This window comes from Protomyctophum bolini (assembly GCF_963924005.1).
Source record: "Protomyctophum bolini genome assembly, chromosome: 3".
NCBI lineage: Eukaryota > Metazoa > Chordata > Actinopteri > Myctophiformes > Myctophidae > Protomyctophum > Protomyctophum bolini.
Window position 1 is genome coordinate 49,557,878 of NC_137864.1, and position 18,316 is coordinate 49,576,193.

An 18,316-nucleotide genomic window follows, 5' to 3' on the forward strand; every position below is an offset into this window, starting at 1 on the left:
TTCCATATAGCTCATCCCTCCGCAAACCAGGGGATGAGCTAGTGACGTCAGGACTTGATTTTATTTTATTAGACGTCAAGCAAGAAAAACGAGTTACATCACGTTCATCTGCGGATAAAAAAACACAATACAGTCTTCCGACATATTTTCATTGTGGACTTCGGTACTCTACATCTGTTTCCATTTAGGAAACAGATAGAACAGACCTGAGTTGTTTTTTGATTGATTGATTGAAGTATTTATTAACAGTTTGCAGAATTACAGAAAAAGCACACACACACACACGCACACACGCACACACGCACACACACACACACACACACACACACACACACACACACACACACACACACACACACACACACACACACACAGTGAACAACGACACAACCTGAAGAGGCGGAGTATTGAATATCTCCTTTACACTTTACACTCACTTAACCACACTCAACCACTTTAAAAACATAACCACATTTAACAACAATAAAGCTAAAATTGTAGATCTGCTTATTATCTCAAAATGTTCACCTACTACATGCTGCAGAATAGGGACACAGGGTTCATGTGGCTAATCTCTCTCTCTCTCTCTCTCTCTCCAGTAACTACACAGTCAAATAATTTAAATCTGAGAGGGTAAACAAGTAAATTGGTTACATCTTTACCGCCTCATAATTACAAATGAATGAATTCACCCCCCCCCCCCCCCCCTCCTCTCTGGGTGAATTCACACATGAGGTTACATAAGGCAGCAGTCAGCCTGTAGCAGCAACAGCACTGCTGTGTGTAGAGTCACCCATCACTATGAGAGAGAGAGAGAGAGAGAGAGTTGTGTGTTGTGGAGATTAAAAGAGCAAGGGAACAAGGCAGGCAACTAGAAGCACTGCAGCATGGTTGTATGCCTCCGCCAACCAGTTGTCTGTCAACACTAGAGCGGCAATTAACCGGAAATATATCTCCAAACTGATATCTATAGTACAATTTAACCAAAATCATATACTGTTGCTGAATGCTGAATGCATTATACGTTATTTTGGACCTTTCTGTCAGCCAGAGGTTGGTCTCTGTGTAAAAACGCCCTGATGTTGTTGTATGTGTCCTCCCTTTCACCCCCGAAAACGAACGTCTTTGTCCCAATAACGGTGGCAGAGTGCCATATAACGAAACGGGTGGTGCTGGACTTCCAGCAGTGTTAAAGGGACACTTCACCCTTTTTGCAAAAAGATATATGTTAATGACGTTTAGGCGCTTTAGAACACTTTCCTGGCGGTCTTTATGTGTGTAATATGTGGTTTTAGATATTTTAGATTGTAGCAGTGAGCCCAGTGTCTCTGATGTCATTACATGTTGTCTCAGTAAGACAGCTCTCCCCCCCATCCACAAGGAGGAGCAGTGCACCAAAGAATTATGGGAATTGTAGTCCAGGAAGGTAGTGAGACCAGTGTCCATGACATCAGAGACAACAGGCTCACTGCTACAATCTAAAATATCTAAAACCACATATTACACACATAAATACCCCCAGGAAAGTAATCTAAAGCTTCTAAACGTCATTAACATATATTCTTTTGCAAAAAGGGTGAAGTGTCCCTTTAATAAAAGACCAGACCATTGTGGTGGTGTCCATTTTGTATATGTCACCGTATATATGTCGTCGCCGTCACCTCCTCCATATATAAATATATACATGACCTTCCCCACGGCACCGGCTGAGTGGCTGTATACCTGGGCTCCGGAAGGGCCCCAGAAACCTTGGCTTTCAACCAACTGTGGGTGTCGACATCAAATGCATGGAGAACGTTGCTGTGCTCAGAGTTGCTCTCCTCTGACAGACTATAATCCCACCCCAGATATAGACTATAGAACTGCACTCTGTAGAGTGGCCTACTTGCGCGTTGCAATGCACACAAGTAGGTCATAAATGTGCAAGCAGAGTGCGCAAGTACTGTCGACCGCTACGAACTTTCAAATCTCAGCCTCTCTGTAAAACATGCCGCTTTCCAGCCAAAAAACACTTTTTCTAATGTTGAGATACGGAAATGGAAACGGTCGTTGTGTGTGTGTGTGTGTGTGTGTGTGTGTGTGTGTGTGTGTGTGTGTGTGTGTGTGTGTGTGTGTGTGTGTGTGTGTGTGTGTGTGTGTGTGTGTGTGTGTGTGTGTGTGTGTGTGTGTGTGTGTGTGTGTGTGTGTGTGTGTGTGTGTGTGTGTGTGTGTGTGTGTGTGTGTGTGTGTGTGTGTGTGTGTGTGTGTGTGTGTGTGTGTGTGTGTGTGTGTGTGTGTGTGTGTGTGTGTGTGTGTGTGTGTGTGTGTGTGTGTGTGTGTGTGTGTGTGTGTGTGTGTGTGTGTGTGTGTGTGTGCGTGCGTGCGTGCGTGCGTGCGTGCGTGTGTGCGTGCGTGCGTGCGTGCGCGCGCGCGCATGTGTGTTATCTGTAGCTGAGCCCTTGTATGGGATTATAGATATGGCCATGTCTTTAGCTTGGGGCCTATACAGTAAGTCACTTGAACAACACACACACACACACCCCCCCCCCCCCCCCCACACACACACACACACACACACACACACGCACGCACACACACAGGTCTGATTTGGTCTGCATGCTTTGAAGTGGAAGTAGGGTGCAGTCTTGCCGTTGCTATAATTAGACGGCTGCATTCTCATATACATAATGCTAATACTCTGGATCACACGACGTCACCGTTTGATGACATCATCCGCCGCGCTGATGTCACTGCAGTTATTTCTGGAACAGCTGCTCTGACATGTGGGCAAAACGTTGTTTGGATGAGTAATAGGATTATGTTAATGAGCGCCACATTCCTCCACCCCAAACCATGACAGGCTTTTTGCATTGCCATGCAAATAGCCAATATGTTGCTGTACACTTACGTCCAAAACCCTTCCTTTTTATATTCTTATTCTAGCCAACATGGTGATCCACAAGCTCAGAATGTCTTGCATCACGCAGCAATGTGAGCTTGTAGATCAGCTAGTTTCAGTACTTTTGTGTGACAAATGTACGGAAAAAGGAAATGTTGAAATGTGCATGTAATGGTAGATACAAGGTTTGCTTTATTATCAGCGACGATAGGCAGTTGACTTGTGTGTGTGCGTGTGTGAGTGTGCGTGTGCGTGTGTGCATTCGTGCGTGCGTGTTTTAGTTTATTTTTTATTTATAGTAGTACAACTATTATTTATAATATAGTGCAACAGCACCGCAAGGGGTCTCACAGCAAGGATACAACAAAAACACCATGAAACACATAAGAAAACACAGTAAAACACAGTAGGAAACACAGTAAAACACACTAACACAGTAGAAAACACAGTAAAATGTGCCAGCACACATGGATAAAACAATTACCATGCTGTAGTACACAGCTAAAAAAAAACCCCAACCGTTCTTTTATTATGTTTTGTGACTGTGAGTTTTCCGGCATCCTGGGAGGGCAGTGGTCGAACACCTACAGGGATGTATCGTTCTATTAAGAGGGACGGCCGGGGGGCATCCTGGGAGGGCAGTGGTCGTACACCTACAGGGATGTATCGTTCTATTAAGAGGGACAGCCGGGGGCATTCGCATCGCGCCGCTAGAGGTGAAATTCTTGGACCGGCGCAAGATGGACAAAAGCGAAAGCATTTGCCAAGAATGTTTTCATTAATCAAGAACGAAAGTCGGAGGTTCGAAGACGATCAGATACCGTCGTAGTTTCCGGCCATAAACGATGCCGACTCACGATCCGACGGCGTTACACCCATGACCCGCCGGGCAGTGCCCGGGAAACCAACCATCTTTGGGTTCTGGGAGTATGGTTGCAAAACGTAAAGGAATTGACAGAAGGGAACCACCAGGAGCGGAGCGTGCGGCTTAACCCATTCTGAACGGGAACCCATCTTGGTGTTAGCATCATGTTATGCTTTAGCTATTGAAAAATAGCAGATCTACAAGCTCATAGCGCGCCACCGAGTGGCGCGCTACGAGCTTGTAGATCTGCTATTTTTGAAAAATCGAAGAACGACTGACATTTTTAGAATCTGATCTCAGGTCAGAATGGGTTCATCAGACCAGTGTGTGTCCAGTGGAAACCTCGTATGAATCTGATCTCAGGTCAGAATGGGTTAAGCTGGACATGGAGGATGGAGCATATCTGTGTGGGGCTTTATAGGTGATGAAGAGCACTTTGAAGTGGGCTCTGGCCTGCATGGGCGGCCAGTGGGTCGTGGTATGAGTGTTGGTGTGATGCGGTCGAATTTACTTTTCCTGGTTATAGCTGCTGCATTTTGGACTAGACTAAGGCCATTTGTTGCTGGTGTTGATGGTAAACCGGAGAAGAGAGCATTGCATTAGTCTAGATATTCTTGGTGTTGATGGTAAACCGGAGAAGAGATGCATTGCATTAGTCTAGATATTCTTGGTGTTGATGGTAAACCGGAGAAGAGAGCATTGCATTAGTCTAGATATTCTTGGTGTTGATGGTGAACCGGAGAAGAGAGCATTGCATTAGTCTAGATATTCTTGGTGTTGATGGTAAACCGGAGAAGAGAGCATTGCATTAGTCTAGATATTCTTGGTGTTGATGGTAAACCGGAGAAGAGAGCATTGCATTAGTCTAGATATTCTTGGTGTTGATGGTAAACCGGAGAAGAGAGCATTGCATTAGTCTAGATATTCTTGGTGTTGATGGTAAACCAGAGAAGAGAGCATTGCATTAGTCTAGATATTCTTGCGGTGATGAAAGTGAGTTCAAAGGGTCATGGCGTCGGGAAGTGAACATATTGGACAGACTCTGGCTAAGTTGCACATGATGCAAGAAGGCAGATTTTTGTAATGCTTTTTTTATGTGGGGTACAAAGGATATAGGGATGGGTCAAAAAATGGACTCCTACATTTCTGACTGTTTTTGAACAGCCATTAAGGTTTAGAGTTGTGTTATTGAACAGGATGTATTGCATCTCACATTAAGACACGGCATTTGTTTATGTGTAATTGTGCACATTATACTGTATTGAATATTATAATGATCTATCATGTATAATCTACAATGGTGAACGGAGATACTGTACATATACCACTTTATCTCATGCACGCACGCGCGCATGCATGCATGCATGCATGCATGCATGCATGCATGCATGCATGCGCACACAAAGTTGCCTGAGTTCATACACGGACACATGACACATGATGAGTGTGTGAGATCTGATCCCTGTGGGTTGTGGAAGTGTGTATTGGAAGAACCCCAGTGGAGAAGAACTGAAGGATATAGAGGGCGAGAGAGAGAGAGAGAGAGAGAGAGAGTGGGAGGCCGATCGATGAGTGTGTTCTCTTTGTAGCCCACTGAGTGTGTGTGTGTGTGTGTGTGTGTGTGTGTGTGTGTGTGTGTGTGTGTGTGTGCTATTGTGTGCTTACGTGTCACTGTGTTTTGTCCGTGTATGAATTACTGTGTTGTACTGTACTGTATGCATATGTATGTACTGTATGTGTGTGTATGACTGTGCGTGTATGCTATGCATGCACCCATAGGGAGCTCCCCTATTGGGTGTCCAGCCTCGTCTCTATAACTCAGCCACAATTACAAGGCTCTCCTTTGCTGCAGCTAATGAAACCATAAGTCAGAGAGACACGCACACACTCACTCACACACGCACGCGCGCGCACACACACACACACACTCACACACACACACACACACACGCACACACACTGCAGCAGAACCAACCAAGCGCTGGGAGGAGGGATGGAAATATAAGTGAGCGAGCGTGATAAAGAAGAGGTGTTGTGTGTGTGTGTGTGTGTGTGTGTGTGTGTGTGTGTGTGTGTGTGTGTGTGATGTGTGTGTGTGTGTGTGTTTTCCCTCTGGTCCTGTTGCCATTGCTACAGTATGAAGCTGCCAGTTTATACTGTACTAAATCAGCTGGTCGTGAAGATTATTACAAGGGCAACATGGGCCCCCAAATAATAGGCAGAAACATGTTTGTTCTGTTGATCCAAGGCAGAATATACAACACTTGATCTGTCTGTCTGTCTGTCTGTCTGTCTGTCTGTCTGTCTGTCTGTCTGTCTGTCTGTCTGTCTGTCTGCGTGTCTGTCTGTCTGCGTGTGTGTGCATGTGTGCGTGCGTGCACTCTGATGTGAATGGTGGCAGTGTGTTCCTCCAGGCCAATGCATTGACTGAAAATCTTCCATTTGAGCTGCCCCTGTGCTCACAGCGCTAGAGCTGAGAGGAATGAAGGAAAGAGAGAACAAGTAAAGAGAGAAAGAAAGAGATAAAGACAGAAAGAGAAAGAGAAATAAAGAGAGAGAGAGAGAAAGAAAGAGAGAGACCGAGTCTGAGAGGGAGAAACGGGGATTGCTTGGGGCAAAGCAGCTTCACAGAGAACTGTGTGCCCGCAGTTTCCTCCCTGCTCATATCATCCCCCATCCCCCCCTTCTCTCCTGATGTTCCTACTGTATATCCTACTCTTTGTCATCCTACAAACTACATATTTCACAACCTCAACTTGTACAATGCATTACATCATTGTGCTGTAGAGCTGTACATAACTCTCCGGCACATGCATGTGTGCAATTATAGTGTGTGCACATGCATGAGTGCCGTGTACTTGTATTTCTATACTTGTGAGGGCCACATGTCCCCACGAGTATATTAGTAGAATTTGAGAAATGGCTATTGTGAGGACAATGTTCCTGGTCCTCACGAGAGAAATAAAAGACGTTTAGACTTTAGAGTTACTGTAGCTATGGTTAGGTACAGTATTTGTGCCTGGACACCGGGTACATGCAGTCCCCACGTGGGCCCAATTTGAAGTCGGTTGGTTGAATGTTTACTATCCTCCTGCACGGGTGAATTTGTTTGGTCCAGTGCTCCAGATATAAGACCACAACATAATCACACTAAAACACATTACATCACATTGAGACACAGTAAAAGAATAAAACAAAAAAGCCAAAAGAGAAAAAGAAAATAAAAGCAAAAAAAATAATAAAAGCCAATCCAAATTTGATAATAAAAGTGCAAAAGTAAGTGCCTACATACACTTGTGTGTCACAAGCCGAATTTCTCTCTATTTCATTGTGCATCTCGTTGCCTCAAAGCCAGTGGCATGTGTTCTTTTTTTAAGATTTATTTTTGGGCATTGATGTCTTTATTGATAGGACAGTATAGGCTGACAGGAAACGGGGAGAGAGAGAGATGAGGGGTGACACACAGAAAAGGTTGTCGGGAGATCGGCATCAGCAGCCTATGGGCTGTATTTTGCGTGTCTTAAGTACCAGGTCTTATTCCCTAACTTGAGTAAACTAAAGACCTGGAGGCGTGATCAATGCCATTTGGCTATTCCGAGTGGCCAAAGAGCATTGACCACGCCTCCAGGTCTTTCGTTTACTCAAGTTAGGGAATAAGACCTGGTACTTAAGACATGCAAAATACAGCCCTATGTGTCCAGAGCTCCAGACCACTTCCTATAGCCTTTCGGACCCGTTGCCTCAAAGCCAGTGTCATGTGTTTTTAGCCATGCTGGTCTACGGGTGAGCGTGCTATCATGCATGTGTACATGTGCGTATATAGGCAATTTTTCTTACACCAGATAAACTGCATATACTGTACTTCATGTGGGGGGGAGAGAGAGAGAGAGAGAGAGGGGGGGGGGGGGGGGGAACAGGGTTAATGCACATACTGTAGGTTAGAGAGGAGAGGAGAGGAGAGGAGAGGAGAGGAGAGGAGAGGAGAGGAGAGGAGAGGAGAGGAGAGGAGAGGAGAGGAGAGGAGAGGAGAGGAGAGGGAACCTGGCAGTATGCCAGTTCTGAGGTCACCTTAATATTTGATCCACTTCACCAAGTGAAATGTTCACAAGACGCAGCCTTATAGCAGCGCTTCTGAAAATGGGGCCAAATACATATCAATGTGGGGGTCCTTGACATGAGAATGTTTGAGAACCACGTACTGCCTTTAGAGAGAGACTGGAGAGGAGAAACCGTTATGGGGAAAGCAAGCAAGAATGTCTAAGGAGGAAACGAATGGTATCGATGGTAAAATGAGGTTCTATTGAAAGAGAATAGCTTGGAGCTCATGTCAGAAAAATGGAAGAAATAAACATGAACTAGTTCATTTTATTTAGGACTGTGAACTTCTGTCGAAATTCAGAACTGTGAACTATGAACTAGTTCATTTTAACCACTTGATCCTAACATCCCTACAGTATATGCTGAGAATATCAATGTCCAAAATTGCTGATCTACAAGCTCACAACTTGCACATCATCAGTGCCCATACCCCATACCCGAGGCGGGGTTGGTGAAAGGGCCTTTCTGTGTGGAGTTTGCATGTTCTCCGTGCCGAGTTTGAAGTCAGTCGGGCGGATGGTTCTCTGGAAATTTGTGAATAACAGACATACAGAGATTTTGCACAAAACTGAACTGGTTAGAAATTGATGGTTCAAAGCTCAAAGGTTCTATCTCCTATGTTTTAGTATGGTTATTTTATTATTTTGTGTGCGTTGGGCACTCAGGAACAATGCAAGTCGGGAACGATGCTATCCACGCCGAAAGGTGAATACATTCTACAATACCATGTTTTTTTTTTTTTCACTTAATTTTTATTGAAGGAAGAACAGACAGACAAAAACTCAACTAACAAGACAATACGGGAAAGAAAAAAGAAAAAAGACAAAGTAAAAGAAAAAAGGCTGCATTTTTCATATTACAATAAACATTCAATGAAATTCTATTGCAATATCGCTAGGCTGAGAGAAGAGATTCCACTTTTCCCATTTTTTTATAGAATTTATCCTCTTGTAGTCTAAGTATGAATGTTAGTTTTTCCATAGAATACAGTTCCTCAATAATGTCCATCCATTGATCTTTCGTTGGTGGGTCCTGTTGGTACCAGCGTCGTGTGATTGCTTTTTTACTTGATGCTAAGAGGGTTACAAGACCATTCTTTATTATAAGTTGGTGAAACAATATGTAGTGCATTCCAGAGGGAGGAAAAGCCCTGTCACATTAGAACAAGTGTGTGGCAGGGGGCGGGATCAAGGTGTCTGTGAGTGGGGTGACAGGGCTGGCTTTGCCAGCTCACAGGCGCACCTGCAGCAGATTGTGTCAATTAAATGAAGGACAGCTGCTGTGTATATAAGGAAGCTAATGTGCTTAATGTGTTCTGGGTTGCAGTGAGAGGCTGGGTCCAGACAGAGCCACACAATACTCCACATTCCTGCCTGTTATAGTTGGATGTTTAATGTCACACGGTGACAGTTTAGTTCATGTTATTGGAGTATAGGATTCACATTGAGGACACTCTGTGACTTGTTACATTTTAGTTTTGGCTCCTGTTGATGACTGAGATAGTTTGTTTGTTGACCAATTCCCTGGCTTAAGAGGAATAAACGGCCTACTTGAGAACAACTGCCTGTGGCGTGTCCTTCCGTGCCCTGGGTTATGACGCGCTTGGTCACAAAGTGTTATTTTTTGGTTGGAATAATTAAAGGCATTTGAAATTAAATACAAATTTGAACATATTCAAATATAGCAAAAATAGCCAATCTATACAAGCTCAAAACGTGTCGCATTGTGACATGTTTTGAGCTTGTAGATTGAGTTGTGAGTGAGTGTGGAACTATTGCCCTCTCCATCATCAAAGTTGCCCACCCCCGATGTATGCTACAGCAGGGGAAAACATGGCAGGCTGCAAAAGGTTGAAAAGTTGGCGAAGTCGTTCTTTAATGTTATGTGTTTTATACATGCTTTATACTAACCTCTCATCTAGACCAGTGGATCCCAAACGTTTTAGCTCTACACCAAAAGACATAATGAAAATAATAAAATAACGACCCTCAAATGTTTCCGACCCATTTTTGGTACCTGTGGCACGCCTACTGGTGATGATCATAATATACCACCTCTGGTGGTACGAGGAATATTCTCAAAAATGAAAAAGGTGGAGGGGGTGGAGTAGCGTTCCTGTTACGTAGTTAACCCATTCTGAACGGGAACCCATTTTCGTGTTGGCATCATGTTATGCTTTAGCTATTGAAAAATAGCAGATCTACAAGCTCATAGCGCGCCACCGAGTGGCGCGCTATGAGCTTGTAGGTCTGCTATTTTTGAGAAATCGAAGAACGACTGACATTTTTAGAATCTGATCTCAGGTCAGAATGGGTTCATCAGACCAGTGTGTGTCCAGTGGAAACCTCGTATGAATCTGATCTCAGGTCAGAATGGGTTAAATATACGCCGTGAGTCAGCGCTGACAGAACACGGTGAAATGCTGGCGTGGCGGCATGCATAGAGGTGGCTCTACTGGCTCAATGGCTGCCGAGTTAAAAGTTTTGAACGTGATGGTGGTCCATGGAGAGTCAATTCTTATGTGAAGTGGTACTTGCTTTAAAAAAGGTTGAGAACCATTGATCTATTCTAGACGATAATATGCCCCTTTTTAGGCGCCAAGCTGTAAAAGAGACAAACAAACACAAAAAAAACCCAATTCAAACTTGGGAATGTGACATTATTGTATGGCTGCCTTGGAGCGGAACAACACAGGCCAGTCAGTCAGTCTGCCAGTCAGGCACTCAGAGGCAAATGGATGGACCAACTGATGGACAGACTGATAGCACCAGGGAAAGAGGACAGCAGCGGACAAAAAAGAGAGAGATTAAGTGATAGGGGAATAGAGAGAGAGAGAGAGAGAGAGAGAGAGAGAGAGAGAGAGAGAGAGAGAGGACAGATAGTCTAATGGAGGAGAGATGCTCAACACAGATAGAGAGCACAGAGGGGAAAAGGAGGTTTACAGAAATCTAGGCTCACCATATAGGCTACTTCTATATATACCCGCTTTCTCTCAGTCTGCACTGCACTGCAATGTCCTTGACCCCACAAGTGTTCCCAACCTGCATACTTGGGGCTGTATTTTGCGTGTCTTAAGTACCAGGTCTTATTACCTAACTTGAGTAAACTAAAGACCTGGAGGCGTGATCAATGCTCTTTGGCCACTCAGAATAGCCAAATGGCATTGATCACGCCTCCAGGTCTTTAGTTTACTCATACGTCATACGGTCATACGGCATGTGACGTTCGTTTTAAGAAGTATTTTTATTTATTTTTGTGACCGCGCGACACCTGGTTTGTCTTTGTATACGTACAAACGTATATCTGCTAAATGAATGCTGAAATTATACTGTAAAATACATAAATATATCTGAGAAAGTTCCGGTGCCTGCGTAATTTTGGCGCCAGTGCCAGGGGCTGACACTTGTGACACAACGTTACTGGCCTCAGGCGTCTTACTGGTATATAATGTAATAATGTAATATAGCTTTATTAGCACTGTGATAATGAGTATCGCACTGCGTTCTCTAACGGGTACAGCCGGTACCCGTTACACCAGGTACATTACCCTGGTGGGACATGCATTCCCAACAGTAAATTGTCTCTGTCGGGTGGAAACCTACCTCATATGTCCAAAACTGTTACTTGTCACGATTCAAATTCAAAAATAGCAAAAGTAGCAGATCTACAAGCTCAAAACGTGTTAATTTGCGTTTACACCTCGCGGATCTCCTACTTTTTTTGGTGTGACGCTGTAGCACCTGTAGGGATATTCAACTGGTGCCCCACAGGCCAAATGCGGCCCGCGGGGACCTTTCTTGTGGCACCTGCATGGAGCAATTTATCAATTTATTTTGAGGAGGGTTACTGAAAGTTACAGGTATGGTGGGTGCTATATCAAGTGTGAGATTACCATAATCACAGAGCTTTAATCATATTCCATTATTCAAGGGCTTTTGCGTGCATGCTGCACACACAAATTTACGGAAAAACACAAAAAGTGAAAATATGGAGATGAGAGGTTTCTGCCCTACAGCGACGATATAGAGCTTAAGTGGTTCATATAAATAAATAATCGTTATTCTCTCTCTGTGTGTGTGTGTGTGTGTGTTGTGTGTGTGTGTGTGTGTGTGTGTGTGTGTGTGTGTGTGTGTGTGTGTGTGTGTGTGTGTGTGTGTGTGAGCAGGTGCGGTGCGAGCCTCCAGTATCTTCCCCATCCTGAGTGTGATCCTGCTCTTCATGGGGGGTCTGTGCATCGCCGGCAGCGAGTTCTACAAGTCACGGCACAACATCATCCTCAGCTCTGGCATCCTCTTTGTCTCCGCAGGTACGGCAGGGAGGGAGGGAGGGGGGGGGGGGGGAGGGAGGGGAGGGAGGGAGGGACGGAGGGAGGGACGGAGGGAGGGAGGGAGGGAGGGAGGGAGGGAGGGGAGGGACGGAGGGAGGGAGGGACGGGGGGAGGGAGGGAGGGAGGGAGGGAGGGAGGGAGGGACGGGAGGGAGGGAGGGAGGGAGGGAGGGAGGGACGGATGGAGGGAGGGGCAGTGTTGATGTTGACAGCACATTTTTTATTTACGTTTTAGTCTCATTTTAGTCACCTGGAACGTTTTGGTGTTAGTCGACTAAATGTCGTAAGATTTTAGTTGACTAAAATCTACAGTTGATTTAGTCGACTAAAATGTGCCTTGATGCCTTCGTAATGGCTGATTTTTACACATGCTGAAAATAGCCGATCTACAAGCGCACAGCACGACAGCAATCAGCATGGGGGGGGGGGGGGGATGTTAAGGAGGAAGACAGACAGAAGGAGGGAGAGAACGAGACCATGAAGGGGCAAATGAGGTGACAATGTATGGTTCTTTTGTGACTAGGAGAACTATAAGTGAACGTGCCGTGATTGAAGTGTGTTTCACAGGTTCACTGGAGTTGTTTCTTTATAAGTTGTTTCTTATAAGTGAACGTGCCGTGATTGAAGTGTGTTTCACAGGTTCACTGGAGTTGTTTCTTTCCACACACAAACAGCTCTGTTTCACAGCATGACGTTTATGTAGGTGCCATATCACACTTTACTTTATTTATTTATTTCTGGGACAGTGCACTTTAATTAACATTTCAATCAATGAATATGATATCATCACGTAAATATGCTGACCACAGCAACAATAGAGTTTAAACACCCCCCCCCCCCCCCCCCCCCCCCCCCAAAAAAAACCCCCACATACCTACCAAAGTCTATTACCTAAACAATAGAATATCTAAAGCCTGGAACAGACTTCCATTTCAACTCAGACATGCATGTAGACATTTTTAAAGCTCACCTCATAGACTCACCTCTTTACTCTTGCTTTTAGTTGAGTTTTTAACATCTCTGTTCTGACTGATTTGCTGTGTGTGTGCTGTGGCAGCGGTGGCCGAACGGTTTGCGGAGCGGTCTTGATAACGGAAGGTCGCTATAGTTCGTATCCCCGGACCGGCACGTTAAAATTACCACCGCTGAAGTGCCCTTGAGCAAGGCATTGAACCCCTACCATGAAATGTTCTATGAGCAGGGCCTGGCTGTAAACAAGTTCTTGAGCTTAGTCCAGTTACCCTGGGTAAACATATTAACTTTGCTTTACTTTGTAATTAGGTTATAGATACCCAGATAGCACAGCCTATTGCCGATGTTATGAGTTACACAGTCATGATATTATCTGTGTTCATGTATCCGTTGGTTTGTTAATGTTACTTTAACTCAGAGTTAAAGTAACCACTCAGTAATGTCCCGTGTGCTTCTATAGTGCAGTATGCAGTATTCTGTGTACAGTATGTGTGTACAAAGACCTCTGCATTCTCTGGTTCTAGGCCATGTAGCATAAGCATATAACTAGTTTACCCTGTTCTCAGTACTGAGGGACACAATTCTCTCTCTCTCTCTCTCTCTCTCTCTCTCTCTCTCTCTCTCTCCATCTATCTCTCTCTCTCTCTATCTGTACCTCGCTCTCCCTTTCTCACTCTCCGTCGCTTGCCCTGTTGCTAGGCTGTGAGGAGGCCACTGGGATTAAACTCTATAAATAAGGTGTCCCTGATACTCTTCCGGTCTCATCTATCCCAATCATGTCTTCACACTCCTCACACCGCTGTCTCTCTCTCTCTAGACCAGACCACGTCGTCGATAAAAACAACCTATATAACCGTATACGCTATTTGACCTAATTAGCTCATCTTTTGACTTGTGCGATATGATATCATGAACCACCCAGACCTCTCAGGTCATCTGGGACATGTCTGCTTTCTGTCCCTAGAGTCACAACTAAACGTTTATGCCACACACACACACACACACACACACACACACACACACACACACACACACACTGCCTGAAGAAACTGCCCGTTTGGCCAGAACTCGTAGTTCTTTTAAACAACAGCTGATAACCTTCTGTTTGCCCACTGCCTTTCATTGAGATTTTTATTCTCATTTTTTCGTTATTTTTTTTTACTTATTTTGTTTGTATTGTATTTAGAATACAAAGCAAAGGTGTCCTTTGCTTTATGTGTTATGCAATAGTGCCGGTGGTCTCTGTGCTTTTCTATCTGTCTGCAATTATGTCTCTCTGCATTTCTGTCTGTCTGCCTGTCTTTGTCTGTCTCTTGGCCTGACTGTCCACCTATCGAAAGATCGCATAGCCTTTTATACTTCACTGTCTCCCGTGACTGTCTGAATATTTGTCAGACAGCATATCTGACTCTCTCTCTCTCTCTCTCTCTCTCTCTCTCTCTCTCTCTCTCTCTCTCTCTCTCTCTCTCTCCTTCTCTCTCTCTCTCTCCCTCTGAGCACATAAGTAATAACCTGTCAAAACGGATAAACAGAGGGAGAGAGTGAGTGGGAAGGTGATAGTCAGGTGAGAAACGGAGGAGGAAACGACAATATGAATTTGAATTGGGAAGGGGGGGGGGGGGGGATCAACGGAGGGTATACACGGGCAGACGCCGAAGGAGAGAGAAAATAATTATAGTTTGAAGAAATAAAATAAAAACATTATGGATATATGAATAGTTCCTGTTTCAACTAGCATTTCCCAGAGTGTGTACGACGTGCGTGAGAGAGAGATCTACATCAAAGCACCACAGGCCGGGAGTGTGAGGATCACAGGCAGCTCAGCAGTGCTTCTCAAACTCTTTAACCCATTCTGACCTGAGATCAGATTCATACGAGGTTTCCACTGGACACACACTGGTCTGATGAACCCATTCTGACCTGAGATCAGATTCTAAAAATGTCAGTCGTTCTTCGAATTTTTCAAAAATAGCAGACCTACAAGCTCGTATCGCGCCACTCGGTGGCGCGCTATGAGCTTGTAGATCTGCTATTTTTCAATAGGTAAAGCATAACATGATGCTAACACCAAAATGGGTGCCCGGTCAGAATGGGTTAAGTGACCCCCATAACTCTGAGTGTATATACACAGTACACACACTGTAACTGTACACTCTCAGAGTTAGGCCTACAGACCTGTAACAGTCCATCTGGAACCCCCTCAAGGAACACTGAGTGCTATTGGCTGTTTCATAGAGAATACGGGTGTGATGTTTTGACCATTGGTGTGCCTCGGGCAGGTCAGAAAACCACTGCAATGAATGAATAAGCACATAGTATAAGCCAAACAAGACTATACGCACACTGTTTCTTCACAGTATAGCTGTGTTCACGCAGGGTTTATTTTTGTAACGCCTAATAATTTTGCGTCACCAGGTCTGAGCAACATCATCGGGATCATCGTGTACATATCGGCCAACGCCGGCGACCCGTCCAAGAGCGACTCCAAGAAGAACAGCTACTCCTACGGCTGGTCCTTCTACTTCGGCGCCCTGTCCTTCATCATGGCGGAGATGGTGGGCGTGCTCGCCGTGCACATGTTCATCGACCGCCACCGGGAGCTGCGGGTGGGCGCGCGCGCCGCCGACTACCTCCAGGGCGCCGCCATCACGCGGATCCCCAGCTACCGCTATCGCTACCGGCGCCGCTCGCGCTCCTCGTCCCGCTCCACGGACCCCTCGCACTCCCGCGAGGCCTCGCCCGTGGGCCTCAAGGCCTTCGGCGCGCTGCCCTCCACCGAGCTCTCCATGTACACGCTGCCCAAGGGCCAGTCGGGCACGCCCACGGCCACCTATAACTCCACGGAGAGGGACCACAACTTCCTGCAGGTCCACAACTGCATCCCGAAGGACCTGAAAGACGGGAACGCCGCCAACCGACGCACAACGCCCGTATGAAGGCTGGAGCCACGCAGAGCGCGACCCGAGGCCCCGAGGGAGGGAGGGAGGGAGGGAGGGAGGGGCGAGGGAGGAAGGTACAGGCAGAGAGAGAGAGGCCAGTGAGGGGCAGAGGACAGAGGGGACATGGTGGACAGAGGGAGGACAGAGGGGACAGAGGACAGAGGGGACATGGTGGACAGAGGGAGGACAGAGGGGACAGAGGACAGAGGGGACATGGTGGGAGCTCTGAGCGCTCCGCAGCGCAGCGCTCACCATCACCCAGTTTCCATGTTGAACAAAATACTCACACACACACAGTCACACACACACAGTCACTCACACACAGTCACACGTCACACACACACACACACACACACACACACACACACACACACACACACACAAAGAAACAACAAAATGCCTAAAAAAATGAAAAATGCATGATTTTCCCCATCTACCGTTGTTTAACGAGTTTTGAAACATGTTTGTAAAGATTTGAAGGAAAGGATGGGGACAGAGGAGCAGGGAGAGAGAGAGAGGGGGGGGGGTTGGATGGGTGGGTGGGTGGGTGGGCGGCCATTTTGTCTTTAGGGGCTGTGGGAGAACATGAGTGGCGGGCAAGGCCAGACTGCCAGTTTAAAAGGTGAGCTTTATATTTTTAACTCTTCCTCAGTCTGATGAAAACAGGGGGGGGGCGTTGTTTGCCCCCCCCCCCCCCCCCGTATCCTGCCTATGACCCCGCCCTCACACACTTCCATCCCACAGGCCCACGCCCACTTCTTAAAAGCCCCCCCCACTCCTTTTCTTTAGTTGCTGTATCTATTTCACTTCATTCTTTTCTCAGCATTAATTAATACTGTGAAACCAATTGCGGTGTTGGGATTTTTTTTTTTAGCAGGGAGGAATTCAAGTTAATATATGTATTGATTATATATGAATATATAAATATATATGTTAATAATAAATCATCACTACACTTCCCTGGCGCAAAGAAAAGAACACAAAATCTAGGGGGGAAAAATGAACAATGTTATTATACAAGTGAAATAAATCAAGTCGTCATCGAAACAAAATCAAGAAGGATCCGTCATAAATAGCCGGTTTTACAGGAAGTGGACTTGGTGAACTGACAGTTAGTATTTAACTGACAGTCTTTCGTATTTGACACATTATCACATTCTTTTAAGAGAACCTTTTGGGCCTTTCCGCCGAGGCCCTATAGCAACCATCTTTGTTTGGGGGTCAACTTGGAGGTAAAACGGCCGACCTCATCGACTTCCTGCTCTGGAAGGAGGGGGCGACTGGGCAGAGAACCCTGGGTAATGCGGTTCTCTGCGGGAACTTGAAGAAGACAGTGGACAAGAGAAGACCTCTAATGTCAGACTCCCACAGAGACAGAGTCGTGGGATACTCTCTAGGTAAAGCCTTGTGACTCCGAGGATTTAAAAAAACTTTACGTGCATGCTATCAAAATTCACCCAATCTGCTTTTGCGGAAACCTATGTTTTGAACAATACTATGTAAGGAGATATGGGAGACAAGCAAGAAGTTAACGCCTGATTTATGCTTGCTTGTTACGCCACGTCGCACTGAAAACAACACGTCTACAACTTAAGTTCACGATGCGCCGCATCGTGAGGTTTTAGAGAGCTATTTTCGGTGTGCGACAACGGTGCACAAATAAGGATAAATTTAATAGGCCTAGATGTTGCCGTACTGTGTCTATTTCTGTTTTTTTTGGAGTGGGGGATTTGGGCAGGGCTTCATTATGCTATCTGAGTGAAACAAAGCAAAACAAACAATGAAGAACGTACAAAGCCTTTTTCTTAAAGAAAAATAAAGGAAAACCCTATTGCTTTCTTTCTTTCTTTTTTTTTACATCAAAGGAACACGTCATGTTTTTCAATCACGCAGCCTTAGACACTTTTATTTTATCATTTTGCTTTTGATTCTTTTGTTAGTTTGTTGTTTTACGTTGTGTTGTCAATGAGAATAATAATTAAAAAAAAAGAAGCATAATGTCTTTTTCAAGGTGCCAAAACTGAATGATCCTGAACTTGGATGCATCAAGTCCTGATGATGAATAAAATTGGAACCCCCATAGGGGAAAATGGAAGAGGCTGTTGTTTCTTGTCTGAACCAAAGATGCAATGTTTCACAGCATTTATTACTTTTGAATATTAGTTTAGAGCAGACTGGAAGAGTAGAAGCATCCACCCAACGCAATATATTTTGCATTAGCGTGTCACCTAACTAGAG

The 18,316-nt window shown here is 45.2% G+C and overlaps 1 protein-coding gene across 1 annotated transcript in view; it reads left to right on the plus strand.

Moving 5' to 3' along the window:
- cacng2b (calcium channel, voltage-dependent, gamma subunit 2b) overlaps nucleotides 1-16,075 on the plus strand; it is a gene marked incomplete at its 3' end in the record, with an annotated part of 76,675 nt that extends 60,600 nt beyond the window's left edge. The window contains exons 3-4 of the mRNA XM_080760087.1: nucleotides 12,007-12,147; nucleotides 15,555-16,075. Of these exons, the coding sequence (XP_080616213.1) occupies nucleotides 12,007-12,147; nucleotides 15,555-16,075 (662 nt within the window). The remainder of the gene's footprint in view (nucleotides 1-12,006; nucleotides 12,148-15,554) is intronic.
- Nucleotides 16,076-18,316: the final 2,241 nt, after the last annotated feature.